This window comes from Tachypleus tridentatus, chromosome 4, assembly GCF_004210375.1.
Source record: "Tachypleus tridentatus isolate NWPU-2018 chromosome 4, ASM421037v1, whole genome shotgun sequence".
In the NCBI taxonomy this organism is placed as follows: Eukaryota; Metazoa; Arthropoda; class Merostomata; order Xiphosura; family Limulidae; genus Tachypleus; species Tachypleus tridentatus.
Genome location: NC_134828.1, coordinates 84,873,451 through 84,890,893, shown reverse-complemented (window position 1 = coordinate 84,890,893; position 17,443 = coordinate 84,873,451). Strand labels below are relative to the sequence as shown.

Here is a 17,443-nt window from a genome sequence, read left to right as displayed (position 1 = left end):
TCCAGCCTTCTTTAGTGGTCTGTGGGTATTTGCTTTTGATATTTCGATAAATATATGCAAATTTCTTTATATAAATACTAAACATATCGTGCACGTATTTAAATATCTTTTCAACCCACAGATGGCGATATATATATATATCGATGAATAAACAAGCGACAGTTTCTAAAGGTAAAGTATATACTTTATAATGGTATAAAATAAAAAATGAACAAACAAGAGTATTAACAATTATGAATTTTAAAATAAAGTAAAAATCCTACTATGAAAAGTAATGAAAAAAATTAAAACCCAAATCTATGAAATTATTCCTTACTTTGGCAGCTTCGTACACTTATCTCTAGGTCAGAGCAAAAATAACATTTTATAAACTTGTAATTGTGGTTTTAATTCTTGTAAAAGTTATAGCTATCAGGGATATGAATATAATGAAAGTTTATAGATATTATGTATATTCCATAGACATATAAAAACTGAACAAGTAAATAGGTCAAAAAAATTTAAATTATAATGGAAATTCTCTTTAAAACCTATCCACGTATTATCACTTTACTAGTTTGTGTACTTTTTGTTCTAGCAGTTATGTTTGGTATTTTTACAGCAATTCTATGAATAATCAATGATTCCAAATTTAGTTTAAAATTTTAATCTTTTCCCTACTTATTTTTATAATCGCTATTTTAGATGTACAAACAACGTCTTTGTGTTAAAAATATTTGTATAACATTAACATTAATCACCCAGAAGTCATTACGTATATATGGTAGTAGTTTGAAAACTTCAAAAATTAGTTAAAAGTTATATTGTTAATTTGCATGAGTTTGTAAATTTAGAAGTTGTGGTGTTGTACGTTAAAACAAATATATCTTTCTAGTTCCACAAAATAAAACAAACCCTGAAACTTTTCCATGTTAAAGAAAAATTCCTTATAGTGTGTTTGTGTGTATGTTTTTCTTATAGCAAAGCCACATCGGGCTATCTGCTCAGCCCACCGAGGGAATCGAACCCCTGATTTTAGCGTTGTAAAAATTCCTTATAGCTATATTCTAATGTCAAAAAAGTATTATAATTAATCCACTGTGTAATATTAAATACTGTTGTTCTGAACGTGTCACAAATATTAACTATGATTGAACTGACGGAAAGTGTAAAATATTTCTTCAAGAGTTTCGTTCACTGTTTTTCTATAAAAGTTTCACTTTGTCTGCGCCACTTGTATTAATATATCTACTTTTAATAGAACTAACTTTACTCTGAAATTAAAAATACGTTGGACATTTACTCGACTGTTGTACGATAATTATACGTAGAGGTTTCTTTAACGGAGTGTCTTGCTTGTTGTGGTTAGAAAGCTTGAATAAGGAGTTCTTAGTAAATAATAAAACAATCTTCAGTTGTAAAGGTCGGAGTTTATAATATTTCACGAGTTCAACTCATAGCATGACTTAAAAAAAAAACTTTAGGGGCCCGGCATGGCCAAGCGTGTTAAGGCGTGTGACTCATAATCTGAGGGTGCGGGTTCGAATCCCCGTCGCACCAAACATGCTCGCCCTTTCAGCCGTGGGGGCATTATAATGTAACGGTCAATCCCACTATTCGTTGGTAAGAGTAGCCTAAGAATTGGCGGTGGGTGGTGATGACTAGCTGCCTTCCCTGTAGCTTTACACTGCTAAATTAGGGACGGCTAGCACAGATAGCCCTCGAGTAGCTTTGTGTGAAATTCAAAAACAAAAAATTAAAAAAGCTTTACAAATTTGTCACCTATAAAGTCACGTTGGGCATTTAACTAGATATCAAGATGTGAATAGCAAATTGTATTTATACACTGTACTAGAGGGCTTGTATAGTTAACACATCAGATAACCAGATGTAACAATTTTTTGATGATTGAAAAATTGTCTGATGAGTACTGGGATAAACTAAATAGTTGTATACAAACATCTCACCTCGATGAAAGGTTAATTATTTCTGAGGTCTTATCTGATATGTCGATTCATGTAAACATGATTTGTACCAAAATGTAAATTCAATAAAGATTTGAAAGCATTTATGAAAATTACCAGTGAAATGTGTTCAAAATGAAAACAAGAACAAAATGTATACTACAGAAATGAATTCTATTCATCTTCGTTTATTGATTGTATACTTTTTCAAGTGACCTTAGTAAGAGTATTTTGAAAAGCTGTAAAGCACATTGAACGCTCCAATACTCATCGTGACCTAGCTATGTGGCCAATATTGTGATTTTCTACGTACATGTGTGTATTTTACCAACACATCTCGGACAACGGAAACAGTTGTAAGCTAAACGAACAATGCCGAACCAAGCAACCATGATGCATTTTAGAACTAAACAGTCAAACCGGGTTGACAGGATTCGTTTAATCATCCAACGAGAGAATGGTAAAAGTAAGGATAAGCTGACATCCTGTGTTTCCACAAAAGGGATTCCTGTCCCTAGTAGAAGGGAAGGGTGTTAGACCAGCATAAAGTTTGGTATTATTCATAAACCTTCACCCACGTTCAGTGGCCCAGCTCGAGAACAGGTGTGCATAATATCTTTATCTGGTTTACGTTAGCAAGGTGCAATTTTCACTGAGTAATGCACGTGTTCCTTAGGGATTCATCATGTAATGTGCAATAACCCTAAAGGCAGGTGAAACTTTCCTAAATCGAGGTTTAAATAATAAATCTTTACATGTGTGATTAACCAACTTTTACTCGTGATAACAAAACGATTAATCGATCGTTTGATATTGGTTTACTTTTGTACAAGTTTAATTCAACTTGTAAGTCTGTGGATTACACTGGCCTGCTTTCACTTAGTCTATAGAAACTGACCGGAAGACAATCAAAGGTAAAGTTGATCAAATAATGGGAGAATGATTAGTAAAACTATTTATTTTCAGTAATGTAGACAAGTTTATAATATATCTAGTCATACTTGTATAAATAATGAATTATTTTCCCATTAATAATAGTTTTTCATCTTTTACATAAAGTAAGTTGTTCGTTTTAATTTCTCGCGTAAAAACCATTCTCATTTATTTTTCTGTGCTAAACTTCGAAATTTGAAACCGTAACCTTACCATCTAGGTTTGTCCAATATTAGATAGTTTCTGCTTTGCAGTGTGGTTTATCGATTTTCATGTAATACGCAGAGTCCTAATGATACTAATTAAGGACAGATATATGAAGAAGAAACGCACCAGCTGACTCGCACCTAAATACTTCCATCCCAAAGTTGTGAATTGAAACTTTGACCTTGACTCGTTTAAAACATGGCAAAAATAATTCTTCTGTTTCACGCACCTTGCTTGAATTAATTAATTTCGTTAAATGCTGTTTGGAATAAATATTTTACTATTTAAATTATAAGTAATTCCATTCCGGAAGATTAATCTCAATGGATAATAATGCTCCCTGACGTTCTTAGATGCTGATGTAATACCCAAGATATATATGTTCTTTATAGCATTTACAGGTTCAAAATCTCGTTCAACATGATAACGAAAAACATCAAATGATCTTACCGGATATTCAAATATTGTCCTTAGTAGCAACCACTAGTAAAATAAAGCACTTTATATCTATCGGAAGTTATCTATAATCAGGGGTTCGATTCCCCTCGGTGGACTCAGCAGATAGCCCCATGTAGCTTTGCTATAAGTAAACACACACACGCACTCTATTGCTTCACCATCTTTGGTACTTCTGTTTTGTTATTATACTATCAACTACAAGGTGATAATTACTAATGAAGATAAATATTCCATATTAGTGTATAGTTTTTTTTTCCTGGTAGTATTTTCGTGACAGAAACAATTTAAACATAATTGTGAATATGTATATCACATCTTTCAAAATTATAAAAAATAACCAGGGATTTACTGATCGTTGCTTTTGGACTTTCCTTTTACAACTATACGTTTGGTCATTTAAATTACACAAGAATGAGAACCTTTCGTTGTTTGTTTTAATTGTAAAGCTGTAGAATGGGCTATTTGTTCTGTATTCAACGCAGGGATCGAACCAAGAAATCAGTTTAGGCCCTCAAGCTTACCCCTGAGTCAACAAGGAGTGAAAATAAATTGTAAAATTAGTAATGTATTCTGCATACAGTTCAATATTGACTATTTAAGGTGAATATTTTTCATAATGTATTTAAACCCAGATGCCCGAATTACCTGAAATAGTACAATTATAATAACTCTGAAAACGTCGGATATATATCCAGTGTCATTCTATTTAAATAGTATATCAGAATAGCTGCAGTGCACGAGCTCCAATGCGTGCACCACGATAAAAAAAAAAGTGGTTTAAAGTTTAATTAATTAGCAGCACACGTGCATACATTTCTAAAGCTATAAGGGAAATAAAATAGCATATTGATGCTTTCCGTTACATTACTTTAGAACGAACGAATACAAGAATAAATACACTTCATTACTTTTTTGTCGACATAATTCCGCTGTCAATACTAACTTTAATACCAGTAGTTTGGAAAAGTGTTTCATGTTCATCTAATGGTATATAGTTCTACTTATTTGAAATCTAAATAAACTGAATTTATTCATCAAAAACCTATGGAAAAACTATTTATTTCCCACACGTTTTAAAATATATTGTTAAACCCTATCTTACACAGAATAGAGAGAGAAAGGTTAGCTGGTCTAAGCTTGAAATACTTTATTTGAAAATGAGGTTATGGCTGAGCTTTAACGAGTTTAATCAACTGACAAAATGTGTTTCTCTTAATCATAATCAGAGGTTTACTGGCCAGTAACAGTAACAGCGGATAATATAGCATGTTTTGTGTGTTAGTATATAAATATGTATGTAGGAAGTTTGATATTGTCTACTGTCAGCTCTGGAAGTATTTACATATAGTAAACGCTAAAACGCTGCAACATGCTCGTTTATGTTTTTTATTAAATGTATAAATAACTGTTGTTTATTTTTTATAATTAAAAACAAATCTACACAATGGGCTATCCATACTCTGCCCATTACGGGTATCAAAGCACGATTTCAAAGCGTTGTAAGTCCGAAGACACCCGGCTGAAGGCGGGGGGGTGCGTATAAATAGCAGACAAAACATGCTTACTTTGTAGCGTTTAACAGGTTTAATCTGAAAGTTATGTGAGGTTCATCTGTCAAGTAAAGTTATTTTCATGCTCAACGTACTTCCAAAGGCTCGGCTTGGCAAGATAGTTAAGGCACTCGACTCGTAATCTGAGGATCGTGGGTTCCAATCCCCGTCATACTAAACATGCTCGCCCTTTCAGCCGTATTGGCGTTATAATGTTCGGTCAATCCCACTATTCGTTGGTAAAAGAGTAGCCCAAGAGTTGGCGGTAGGTGGTGATGACTAGCTACCTTTTCTCTAGTCTTAAACTGATAAATTAAGGGCAGATAACACTCGTGTAGGTTTGTACGAAATTCCAAACAAAGCATCGTATTTCCAAATAATTACATATTAAAGTATACCTATTTTAAGATTATACATACGGTCTTGGCCAAAATATTTGCATATTTTGTAAAAAATAAGATCATTAATATTAAGGTGGATTGCAAATGCACTTAGTGCTGTCACACTGCAAAATACATGTTATATTAAAGATCTTTATATGTATAATAATTTGTAAAATGGGACAGTTTCTGTGGACATCATGAACAATTTATTAGAACAGCAAACAATTAGATAAGATACTAGTAGACAAATGTGTAATTAACCATTTCACGTATCCCAACAAAACACATATAATGATAAAAATATAACATTATATTATTACAAATACAGTCCATAGCCTTAAAATCAGTTCATTTTAAACTTTTGGTGCTTGTTTGACCCTTCTCGTTTTCAAATAACCTCCGCAAAGCAACATGACATGCCGTGAATGAAGATATTCCTGTAATTTACCGTCATTTTATTCCAAATTGTCACCAGACGACGCTGGAACTCAGCTATAGTAGCTGATTTAGGGTCATAGTTAGCAATTTTTTGTCTCAGTTTTATCCAGTAGTTCTCAATGAGATCATAATCTGAAGATTTTGATGCCCATAGTAATCTTATAACGTTCTCCTGGTCGAGATAATCCTGTACAATACGCGCACTGCGGGCAGTGGCATTGTCATCGTGGATCACAAAGTTCATGGCTAGGCGGTCAAGACGCTAGATTCGTAATCTGAGAGTTGCGGGTTCGATTCTTCGTCAATCTAAAAATACTCGCTCTTTCAATCGTAGAGGCGTTATAATGTTACGGTCAATTCTATTATTCTTTGGTAAAAGAGTAGTCCAAGAGTTGGCGGTTGGTGATGATGATAGTTGTCTTCTCTCTAGTCTTACATTGCTAAATTCTGAACGGCTAGCACAGATAGCTCTCGTGTAGCTTTGCGTGAAATTCAAAACAAACAAACAAACACTAAGTTATGAATAAACCTTGACCTAGCAAATGGCAGAAATATCATCTCAATGTGATACTTATAGGAGGCGCTATTGACGTTTCCCTGGAGGATATTATTACCAGGACGAAACATGTTCTACACCACCTTTTGCGTGTTCCCGGTGAGAAAGAGTGTCTTTCCTCATCTGCTCTCCAGGCAAACGACGAATACGAATCCTTTATTCTGAAAAGATGGCATGTCTTCAATGTTTTAACTGTAAGCTGACATGTTGTCTTGCCCAAGTAACATGGTGACGGCAGTAAATTATGGTTAATATCGATTTGTAGGTAGCCTTTTGTGCAAATTAACCTTGTTTAGACAGTCTCCTATTCACTGTTCATCTTGATATCAAATAATGAATGTGTTCATATCATCCCTGGTTTAAGATATTGGAAGACCACTTTCGATTTTGATGCGTTAACTTGATCAAAACACGGTCATCTAAGGCAGTAGATTTTCAGAGTCTATCAGTAGGGTTTCTTACAAAACTACGTTCTCTTTAGTCCGATTGCATTTCAGTATTGTGGATACAGTATACTGGGGAACCCTATTGTTTTGGCAATGTCCATTTGGTTCACACCATTTCTGGACAGTCGAATAATTTGACCTGGTACGTGATGAGGCATCAATCTACATCAAAAATAGAGAAATTGTTTGAACAAAGCGCTGATCTGTTTCGAAAAAAGATGAAGCTAAAAGTACACCCTCTTATACAAAACAGGTGTGTATATGTGTTTTGACAACTCGTACATGTTTGTCCGTATGCTACCTTCTCCATTACTATTCGAGCATTTACTCAATAACTACATGTATGTAGACAGTAACATTAGTATAAAACAGTTTAGGAAACATTTTGGCTTAGACTGTATTTTTAAGACTTGCAGTTTTATCAATTAAGGTTTCGAATTTCAAGTCAACAAAATGAAATACCTTCTCTTTTTCCTTTTACAAATATGTTAGTAACCGATTAAGTTTATACTTTATAAGCTGAATTTATCAGTGTATGTAAATGAGAGAGATTGTGAACCTTAAATGAAGATTCTCTTTGATTCACAAGGCTTTCCAGCAGACAGAGGAAGCTTGAGTCTCCTTGAATCTCTGGATCTCTAGGATTTTCATTAACAAAGGAAGTTTGATGTTCCTTCAGTTTCCTGAGTTAGAGATCTTCTTGATAGATGTGTCAGGTTTGATGCTCTTTAAGGCCCTTGAATGACAATACTGTTTCCCGTTAGATGCCGCAGGCCCGAGATATAACTGATCCTTTGAGTCAAGAGACTGTTCCGTTACTTAGGTAATATTTGAGACACCTTCTTCCTCCTACAACAAAAAGCTGTGGTTTAGCTTAACGCACCTTTGACTGGCAGAGCAATTAACGTTCAAAATTGTGTTGTTGTTGGTAATCCACAATCTTGAGCACCCCAGTTGCAGCGGCATGTCTACGGACTTATAACGTGATGGGCAGAGCACAGACAGTCCATTGTGTATCTAAGAATATGTAATTCTCGTCCGTTTTCACCAAAAACAAAGACAGAAGAAATTATCGAGCTTTGCATTTTAGGGTCGTGAGTACGTTCTATTAGAGTAGCTCATGGCGAAGGATTATTTTGATTAGCTGCCTTCTTTCTAGTATATTAATTTAAAATTATGGATGGGTAACACGAACTAGTTGCATTCTTTCTGGTATATTAGTTTAAAATTATGGATGAGTTACACAAATAGCCCTTACGTTGTGTAGATGTGATTGAATATCAGAAAATCTTTGTTGAAAATAACATTATTTTGTTCATTCTGCCTTTACAATAACTTCACACAGTTTTATTTTACTGTGCAGCTACAAACAAACTTTACTTTGAAATTTATCTTTCCAGGTTAAACAGCTTTCCTTTGTTATAGGTTGGCGCATATAAAACCATCAGAAGTTTCCTCTTTTTTTCTTTTAAAGTTTTACTTGTGTGTATAAAGTTACAGAATGGACTACTTGTGCTCTGCCCACAATGGATTTCGAAATCCGGTTTTTAACATTATGATCCTTCAAACTTTCCGATGTATCTTTTTTTTTCTTTCAGAGAAAAGTAGGTTCACAAAACAAATATTAGGCTTACCAATTGACTTCAGCTAGCTTATGTTTGGAAACTATTTTTACAAACAGGAGTGCTAACTGGTTTGGTTTGTTTTGAATTTCGTGCAAAGCTACGCGAGGACTACCTGCTCTAGCCGTTTCTAATTTAGTAGTGTAAGATTAGAGAGAAAACAGCTAGTTATCACCACTCATCGCCAACTCTTTTACTAACGAATGGTGGATTAAAGGTCACATTATAACGCCCCCACGGTTGAAAGGGCGAGCATATTTGGTGTGATGGGGATTCGAACCTGCGGCCCTCAGATTACAAGTCGAGTGCCTTAACCACCTGTCCATGTCGAGCCGAGCGCTAAGTTCTTAATCACATTAGCGATACTTTGTTTAACGTCAAGGTTTGTAAAAGTAAACGAATAAATGGTTACATACAATTACAATATATACAAGTCTTTCGTACTTTAAAAAACATGCTATGTAGTGACAACCACCCAGATTTTTTTATGTGCAATTTTAATTTTAAATTTTTAAATCTGTTTGTCATTCACAAACGATATCCCCTGTCTCTAAGGGATATTTCCGCCGGAACTTTCGCCTATTTACACGTTTCCAGCTCAATACCTTTCACAAAATACAATGGCAAATTACAATAATAGTTTCACGTTGTAATATCGTACACCAAAACAAATCTTTGATACGTAGCTAGTCTATATGACAAATGCAAGGATTCATTTCCAATTTTGACAATATTTATTTGTTTGATAAATTCCAAAAAAACAACTAACAAAAACAGAAATGATTACACAGGCGTGTCCAACTTGACTCTTATACAGAGTTCCTGATCCATGAGTCGCCAATCATACTTGATTATTACATATCAACCGGAAGTTTTTTAATATTTGTCTTCCTGTCCATGTTTTGAAACTTCTTTCGATGAAACACTGAATTATAACTTAACTGTATTTATTTATCTTGTATTGCTAAATACTGGTACATTATACAGGGTGTTCGGAAAGTCACTGTGCACTTATATATTTATTAACAGACATGTTTCAATATAGAATACAGGAGGTAAATATGAATGACAGTTATAAACAATAAGCAGTGATGTCGAGAAACTCACTTGTTGAGAAATTTATATGCAAAAACGGCTCGTTTGGGTTGAGAAAATATTTTACATAGAAGGTCGAAACGTTGTTCGCTCTTCTATGTAAAATATTTTCTCAACCCAAACGAGCCGTTTTTGCATATAAGTTATAAACAATGTTGAAAGTGACCCCCTTTGGCATCAATACAGGCCTGGATCCTTCTCATTTTGTTTCTAAACACCACTATCAGTTGCTGGCTTGAAATAAACTGAATAAAATATGATTAGAAAACTGCACAGTGACTTTCCGAACACCCTGTAGTAATCATTGAACTCGGTTGTTCGTAACTCAATATAACAAGGAAGAGCTTGAAATCATCACATATCCATTTTTTCCTATCATATATATCCACTAAAACCTTTTATATTACAAGTTTAACACCTGATTTTCTTTTCACATTGGTACTGATTATTTAATTATTTTAATAAAGACCTATTGTTAATAGAAATTACTCGGCAAAATGTATATTACCTGAAAACAAAAATTATTGGTAGTGTCCGACATATCTGGACTTATCGTTTGCGCATAATACGATATAGAATATAATTATCAATGACATGTAATTTCCTTTAAAATAATATTACTGCTGGTACGTAATGTATTTTAAAATAAAGTTACTGCTGCCATATGATATGTTTTAAGATATAGTAATCGATTGCATTCTGATATGCTTAAAATAAAGTTATATATACCATGTAATATGCTTTAAAATAAATTTACTGATAGTAATTGATATGCTCTTAAATAATACTACTGTATGTCTGATTTGCTTTAAAATGTTTTAGATCGACTAATTTTTAGTTTGGATTAAAATTATGACGTTTCTAAATCATCAAAGTATTCTTTTTAGTCATAAACTCTACCTAACCTTTAATATGTAATTTACCCTTTGTAGATTTAAAGTGCTTGAACGTAACTCACTGTTATAGTATGAAATTATTTCCAGTTGAATTAATTCTTAGAATATTCAAATAAAATTGTATGCTATCAGCCAAAATACTATTCATCTTCAAGAAACGTGTCACAGCAACTCCTTGAGTGTGTATAAATATACAAATGGTACGATTTAGAAACTTGTTTTTGCTGCATTTATGTTTATCAACAAATGAGCCTTGAGAAACGTAACTGAAAAGATACCCAGGACACTGGGTTCTTGTCTTCTATGACAGACAAAAATACTCACAAGAGAATTGAACGTAAACTCTTCATGACCTAGAACTGGCTTGACTAACAAGTTGTTACTAATATGACAATATGGTCCAAAAAAGTCACACACATGCGAAGCAATGATAATATTACATTATATCTGTATTTGTGTTTTCCTTACAAGGCAAGTAGTATATAACTACATTTTCTAGCCGAACATTTATAAATGACAGCTCCCACATAAATTGTAGTAAAAAATGGTGGAAGAATGAAACATACTGCAAAGAAAAGAGATGTGTAGTATCGGTTTAGACGTTGACCACCACACAGATAATTTTAGTTTAAAATAAAATATTTAGAAAAAAAAAAGGTTCATAAGAACTATTGTACTCAGACACACTGGAAGGTTAGTTTAAAGTTGAACTCTACCAGCATCCAAGTTATTTATTTCATTTTGTGAAGAGAGGGCCCAACATGGCCAGGTGGTTAAGGCACTCGACTCGTAATCTGACTTCCCTCTAGTCTTACACTACTAAATTAGGGACGGCTAGCGCAGATAGTTTTCGTGTAGTTTTGCGCGGTATTCAAAAACAAACAATCATGAAGAGAGAGATCAGACCCACAGATATTTTAGTTACTGACCTTAAAATAGTTTCTTTGTTTGAGATGTTGAAGAGAGAAGTACAAAATCTTTTGTTACGTATTTTATTGAAAGTACATGGACAGAGATTTCCACTAACTTTGTGAAGTTAGAAAGATAAAAATTTATATAAAAATTAGCTAAATAATTAAATAAAGGTTTGGACGTTTTTCCTAGATTATTGATTTTTACCGGTCATGAAAGAACATGAAAACTGTAGTGAACTTTAAATGGGTTGACAATTAAAACCCTGAGAAAAGTAACGATGGAAATAATAGTGAAGGCAACACGTCAAGAAAAACAAATATGAAGAGAAAGTAAGGAAGGCAGCATGTGATGAAAAATATGTGTGAAGAGAACACTAAACAGGATAATATGTAACGAAAAACAACTGTGAAAAGAAGACTAAACAGGATAATATGTAATGAAAAACAACTGTGAAAAGAAGACTAAACAAGACAGTAGGTGATGAAGAGCAACTGTGAAGAGAAGACTAAACAGAACAGTAGGTAGTAAGGAACAATTGTAAAGAGAACACTAAACAGGATAATATGTAATGAAAAACAACTGTGAAAAGAAGACTAAACAAGACAGTAGGTGATGAAGAGCAACTGTGAAGATAACACTAAACAGGATAATATGTAATGAAAAACAACTGTGAAAAGAAGACTAAACAAGACAGTAGGTGATGAAGAGCAACTGTGAAGAGAAGACTAAACAGGATAATATGTAATGAAAAACAACTGTGAAAAGAAGACTAAACAAGACAGAAGGGGATGAAGAGCAACTGTGAAGAGAAGACTAAACAGAACAGTAGGTAGTAAGGAACAATTGTAAAGAGAAGACTAAACAGAACAGTAGGTGACGAGAACAACTGTGAAGAGAAGACTAAACAGAACAGTAGGCGGTGACGAACAATTGTGAAGAGAATACTAAACAGAACAGTAGACGAGGAACATTTGTGAAGGGAATACTAGACAGAACAGTAGGTGAGGAACAATTGTAAAGAGAAGACTAAACAGAACAGTGGATGGTGAGGAACAGTTGTGAAGAGGATACTAAACAAAACAGTAAGTGGTGAGGAACAACTGTGAAAATAATACGCTATAAAATACAACTCTGAAGAGGAAATAACAATTAAGATGCGATGAAAAACAATCCTACAGAAAACAGCGAAGAGGGTAACACATGACGAAACAGTTCTTTGAGACACAAGGAAATATATAACGAAAATCAAAACCTACTGTTAGTGGTACACGAGAGATAAAACATGATGAAAAAAATTGTAAAAGAGCACGTGACGAAAAAGGTAGACATGATTGAGAAACTAAGGAAAAAAACATCATATAAATGTAAGATTAATTTTCTTTTTTTCTCTTGTTCCCTAGTGTGGCTCAGAGGTAAGACTGAAGGCATATAACTCAGGTTTCGTTGTCTGCAGCAGGCTGAAAATACATTAGCTATTGTGTAGCTTTGCGTTTCACAACAACAACAAGAAAAAAGAGGTTTTGGTTTTTTAACTACTAGCATTATATTACATTGTGTAAGAAACAGTAATTTCATTAGTTTTCTATAAAGGCAAAACAATAATGTATGAGAGACGATAGCAACGTTATTCCTCGAACTAGTACAATAAGTTAATACATGACAGATGGAGCACCAGTGTTGCTTTACGACAGAAGATAAATATGTTCTTAATCTTCTTGTTAACTTTACTAGAACAGAAGAATACCAGTATGTGACACATGTAACAGCAAGTTTCTCTTCTACCAGAAGAAGGAAACAACAAGAGATGGACATAACAGTATTAATTTCTCTCATTAGGACAGAGGGATACACGTGATTGGCTAAATGTTGATATCTCTTCTCTCCTTCTAGAAATGGAAGTTGACGTGTAGCTGATATAATAATAGTTATTGTTTTTTTTTTTAATCGGTAATTCAGGGAGGTAATACATGACTGATGTTGTGAGATATTGTTAGTTCTTTCCATTAACGTTGGAAGATAATAAATAAGATGTAACAATGGTATTTTCTCATTCCTATTAAGACAAAGAGATAACAACTGTTTCATGTAACAATAAATTATTTTATTTCCAGTAGGGCAAGAAAACAGTTCAATTGAAGAAATGCTAACATTTTTCTCTCATCTTCATTAGGACAGAAGAATGGAGTGGTTTGAATCTATCTTAATGTTTCTTATCCTTTCTCTTCCTTCATTAGCACAAGGTAAACAATTATTTCGTTTTGTACAAGTTTAATTTGACTTAGCGTTTGTTTCTTTTCTAAATAGTGTAATCGATATATTAGTTGACATTAAAAAGAAATGAATAACATACATTATTATTAACGAAAATGTAACAAACACATCATTTATCAAGTATACGTAATTATTAGGGGTGTGTATCTAGATATTGATGACATAATACAGAGTGTTCGGAAAGTCACTGTCCAGTTTTGTCTGTTAATAAATATATAAGTGCACAGTGACTTTCCGAACGCCCTGTATGATACAGAAGTTTTAACAACGCTTTGTTATAAAGTTTGACAGTGTTGTCTTATAATTTATTAACTATATTACTAACATCGCCTTATTTAAGCATTTCACATTTTATGGTGCCTCTTCAAATTATCAGGTTTGATCAACTAAATGGCAGCTGGCAAGAGAAGTAATATGAAAAAGTTAATATCTGTCAATCCATTTTGTTATTTTTTTTTTCATTTTATGGTGCCTCTTCAAATTATCAGGTTTGATCAACTAAATGGCAGCTGGCAAGAGAAGTAATATGAAAAAGTTAATATCTGTCAATCCATTTTGTTATTGTTAATTCGTTATGTTATTTTGCATGTAATGTTTCTGAAAAAAAAAAGAACTGAAGACAACGTGTAGTACTCAATACTCATCTTACTTTATTGAATCATTAAATGCTAGGAAAAATACTTGATCAGAAGATCTTATTTTTTCTGTACAAAAGACTTGTAATATTTACTGAGAACTTGCCGATTTTCGCTTCATTTTTAATATTCATATTTCCTTTAATTTGATTTCTTGAAATAGATGCCGCCACATCTTTAAAAAATTAATTACACGTAAAAACAAATCTCAAAGCTAACATACTCAATTTATACAATTACATATAATAATTATATCTCTGTGAAGGCTGGAAATAAAAATGCTAGATCGGTGAAAGCGAAGACTTAAATACATACACTTTATTTTATGCTAAAATAATACAACTGTGTTTTACAACATATTTAACATATACAGAGTGGCTACGGAAACACTATTTGTTTACAAAGATTTGTAATACTTACTAAAAGCTTCCCGGCTTTCTTAAGCTTCAAGTGGCACAGCGGTATGTCTGTGGACTCATAATGCTAGAAAACGGGTGTCGATACCCGTATTGGATAGAGCGCAGATAGCCCTTTGTGTAAGTTTGTACTTAACTTCAAACAAACATACTTTTTGAAGACGGTTCGACATGGCTAGGTGGTTACGGCGCTCGACTCGAAATGTGAGGGTTGCGAGTTCAAATCCCCCTCACACCAAACATGCTCACTCTTTCGGCCATGGGTATCAAACGATGTATTGATACAATTGTATTGTGGTTTCACGATACGATAAATCTATGGTATCGCTGTGTCAACACGTCTTTAATAGCGATCTGCTTTTGTACTTATTTTATGATTTTCCTGACCGTGTTTTTCCTGTTAAACTGTTAATAATAATTTTATCAGAGATGTTGCTCGATTTTAAAACATGAATAATATTTTAATATTTTTTATTTAAAATTTGATTCCATTATTATAACGACCTCTGAAGTTTGTTTTCGTCTGTTAGTCTTTGCGTGCGATTGAATTTACTTATTTTTTTTGCCTTTAAGGTATTTTTTTGAAACCCTAAATATACTTGATTGTCTAAGGCATCAATTCATCAACTGAACATGTGAGTTTCAGTTAAAACATGAGAAAACAATTTACAACCAGATATTTTCATTTTCACAGGCCAAAATTGTTTTGGAGGCATTGAATCTTATGAGAAGAGCACAAGTATTGCGTTTAGCAGCCCCGTCCAGTCCAAAACAATACTAGAACGTCAAGATCAGTCTATTACTAAAGACTGTATCAATTTATGTAAACAAGAAGCTCAGTGTCTGTCATTTGCTTTGGACTATGATAGATTTCGATGTCTCTCATACAGTGTAAGTTCTATTGGGCGAAGAGATCAACTTGTGGATCAACCAAGAACTAATTTTTTTGAAAAGATATGTATTCGAGGAGGTAAAGTACGACATTTATTATGGTTTGGTATCAGTACTTAAAAATTATTTATATTAACAATAATTCAAAGTGTTACAGGGTTAATTGATTATATATAGTTTTATATATATTAAAGTATTGCTTAATGTAAAGTTATCTGTACCTTGTTTCTACATTTGAAGTAATTATATTACTAAGTATTGTTTCCACTGTAACATTAACAATTCCGAGAAAGTACGTTTTGTATTAATGTAATTTACAATAAGAGGTTCTTTGTTTATTGAATTACAACTGTACTCTTCTGGCAGTGGATAAGTCAACCTACGATAGACTTTGTGGAAGTCAACTCTGGATTTTCGAGAGGGTTAAAGGTGCTTATCTGGACGGCTTTGTTGATCGTAATATCCCAAACATTCAAAATAAAGAGGAATGCGAGAAACTTTGTCTGATAGAAAGTTCCTTCACTTGTCGCTCAGCTGACTATGATGAAATCGAACGCGTGTGTCGAATGAGCAGGGAGGACCGACGAACTCAGCCGCAAGCATTCCGACAAGTTCCCGGAAGCAACCGGGACTATTTTGAAAATCTCTGCACCAGTTCAAGTAAGAATTTTTAAATACTGAAAAAATTAAACATTTATTTCAAAAAAATGCCACAAAACTTGATAATTTAAATTTTTTATAGAAATTATTTTTTACTCTAAAGTGAAAGTTGTATATTAGCACTTTATAACGATTTATTGTGCCTTTGCCAATTAGCAATAATCTTAGCATGCACGCTTTTACTAAATTATGCATTTATTCATACATTATATGTAGATTTCCCACATTTTTAGTTTTGTGAGATTTGGTTTTAACTTTGGATAAATATTCCATAATCATATACTTTTAACTTAATAATATACGTTTGAAAAATATACTGTTCAATAAATATAAATAAATACTTCGCTATGATGTTACACTTCTTTGGGTTACAATTACAAGAACTCACTTAACGTTATTAAACGAGACAAGATTAAGTGGACTTTAGGAAACAAGACCATGACTGAAGTATACTACCGCTTAGTGCCATTAGACTAGACTTTAGAAGACAGAATCATGACTAAACCATACTGCCCCTCGCTAGTACAGCGGTATGTCTACGGATTTACAACGCTAAAATCAGGGGTTCGATTCTCCTCGGTGGGCTCAGCAGATAGCCTATGTGGCTTTGCTATAAGAAAAACATAAACATAAACTAAACCATACTGTACCAAAACTATAAAGAAACTGAAAGTGAAGAAAAGAAAGACCGAGCTAGGACTAACAACTTGGGAAGGTCAACTTACAAGAAAGAATATTTCGAGAATACAAAACAGCTTAAAATTGTTGATCATCAGAGAAATACCACAATCTCTAGGCACTAATTTAAAATGATTCGGATGGCCTTCTACACACAGAATATGTGTGTAAAGATTACATTAAATATCTTAAAATTTATTTACTTAAGGAATATCACGGATCTGAGCTTATCTTTATCAGCATGAATCACCAAATTTTCTTTTAACTGGATAGTTTTTTATACTTACCAAAAATGGCTACCTTTTAACATAAAAAGTACTAAACACTTCAAGCCTACTCATACGTCACTCAACATAAAGAAAAACCTTTTATCTCACTAACTTTTATTGCAACAACAAAATTTCGGTTTCATTTTTAGGAACTGTATTCAGGTACTTTGTTGCTCAAAT

General features: G+C 33.3%; 1 protein-coding gene across 2 annotated transcripts in view; it reads left to right on the top strand.

The window, feature by feature from the left end:
• The first annotated feature begins 2,522 nt into the window (after positions 1-2,522).
• The window catches only part of LOC143249601 (uncharacterized), a 42,431-nt gene continuing 27,510 nt past the window's right edge, over positions 2,523-17,443 (top strand). For both annotated transcript variants that reach the window (XM_076499735.1, XM_076499734.1), the window contains exons 1-4: positions 2,523-2,857; positions 13,614-13,683; positions 15,460-15,735; positions 16,023-16,316. In XM_076499735.1, the coding sequence (XP_076355850.1) occupies positions 13,623-13,683; positions 15,460-15,735; positions 16,023-16,316 (631 nt within the window). In that variant the 5' untranslated portion in view covers positions 2,523-2,857; positions 13,614-13,622. The remainder of the gene's footprint in view (positions 2,858-13,613; positions 13,684-15,459; positions 15,736-16,022; positions 16,317-17,443) is intronic.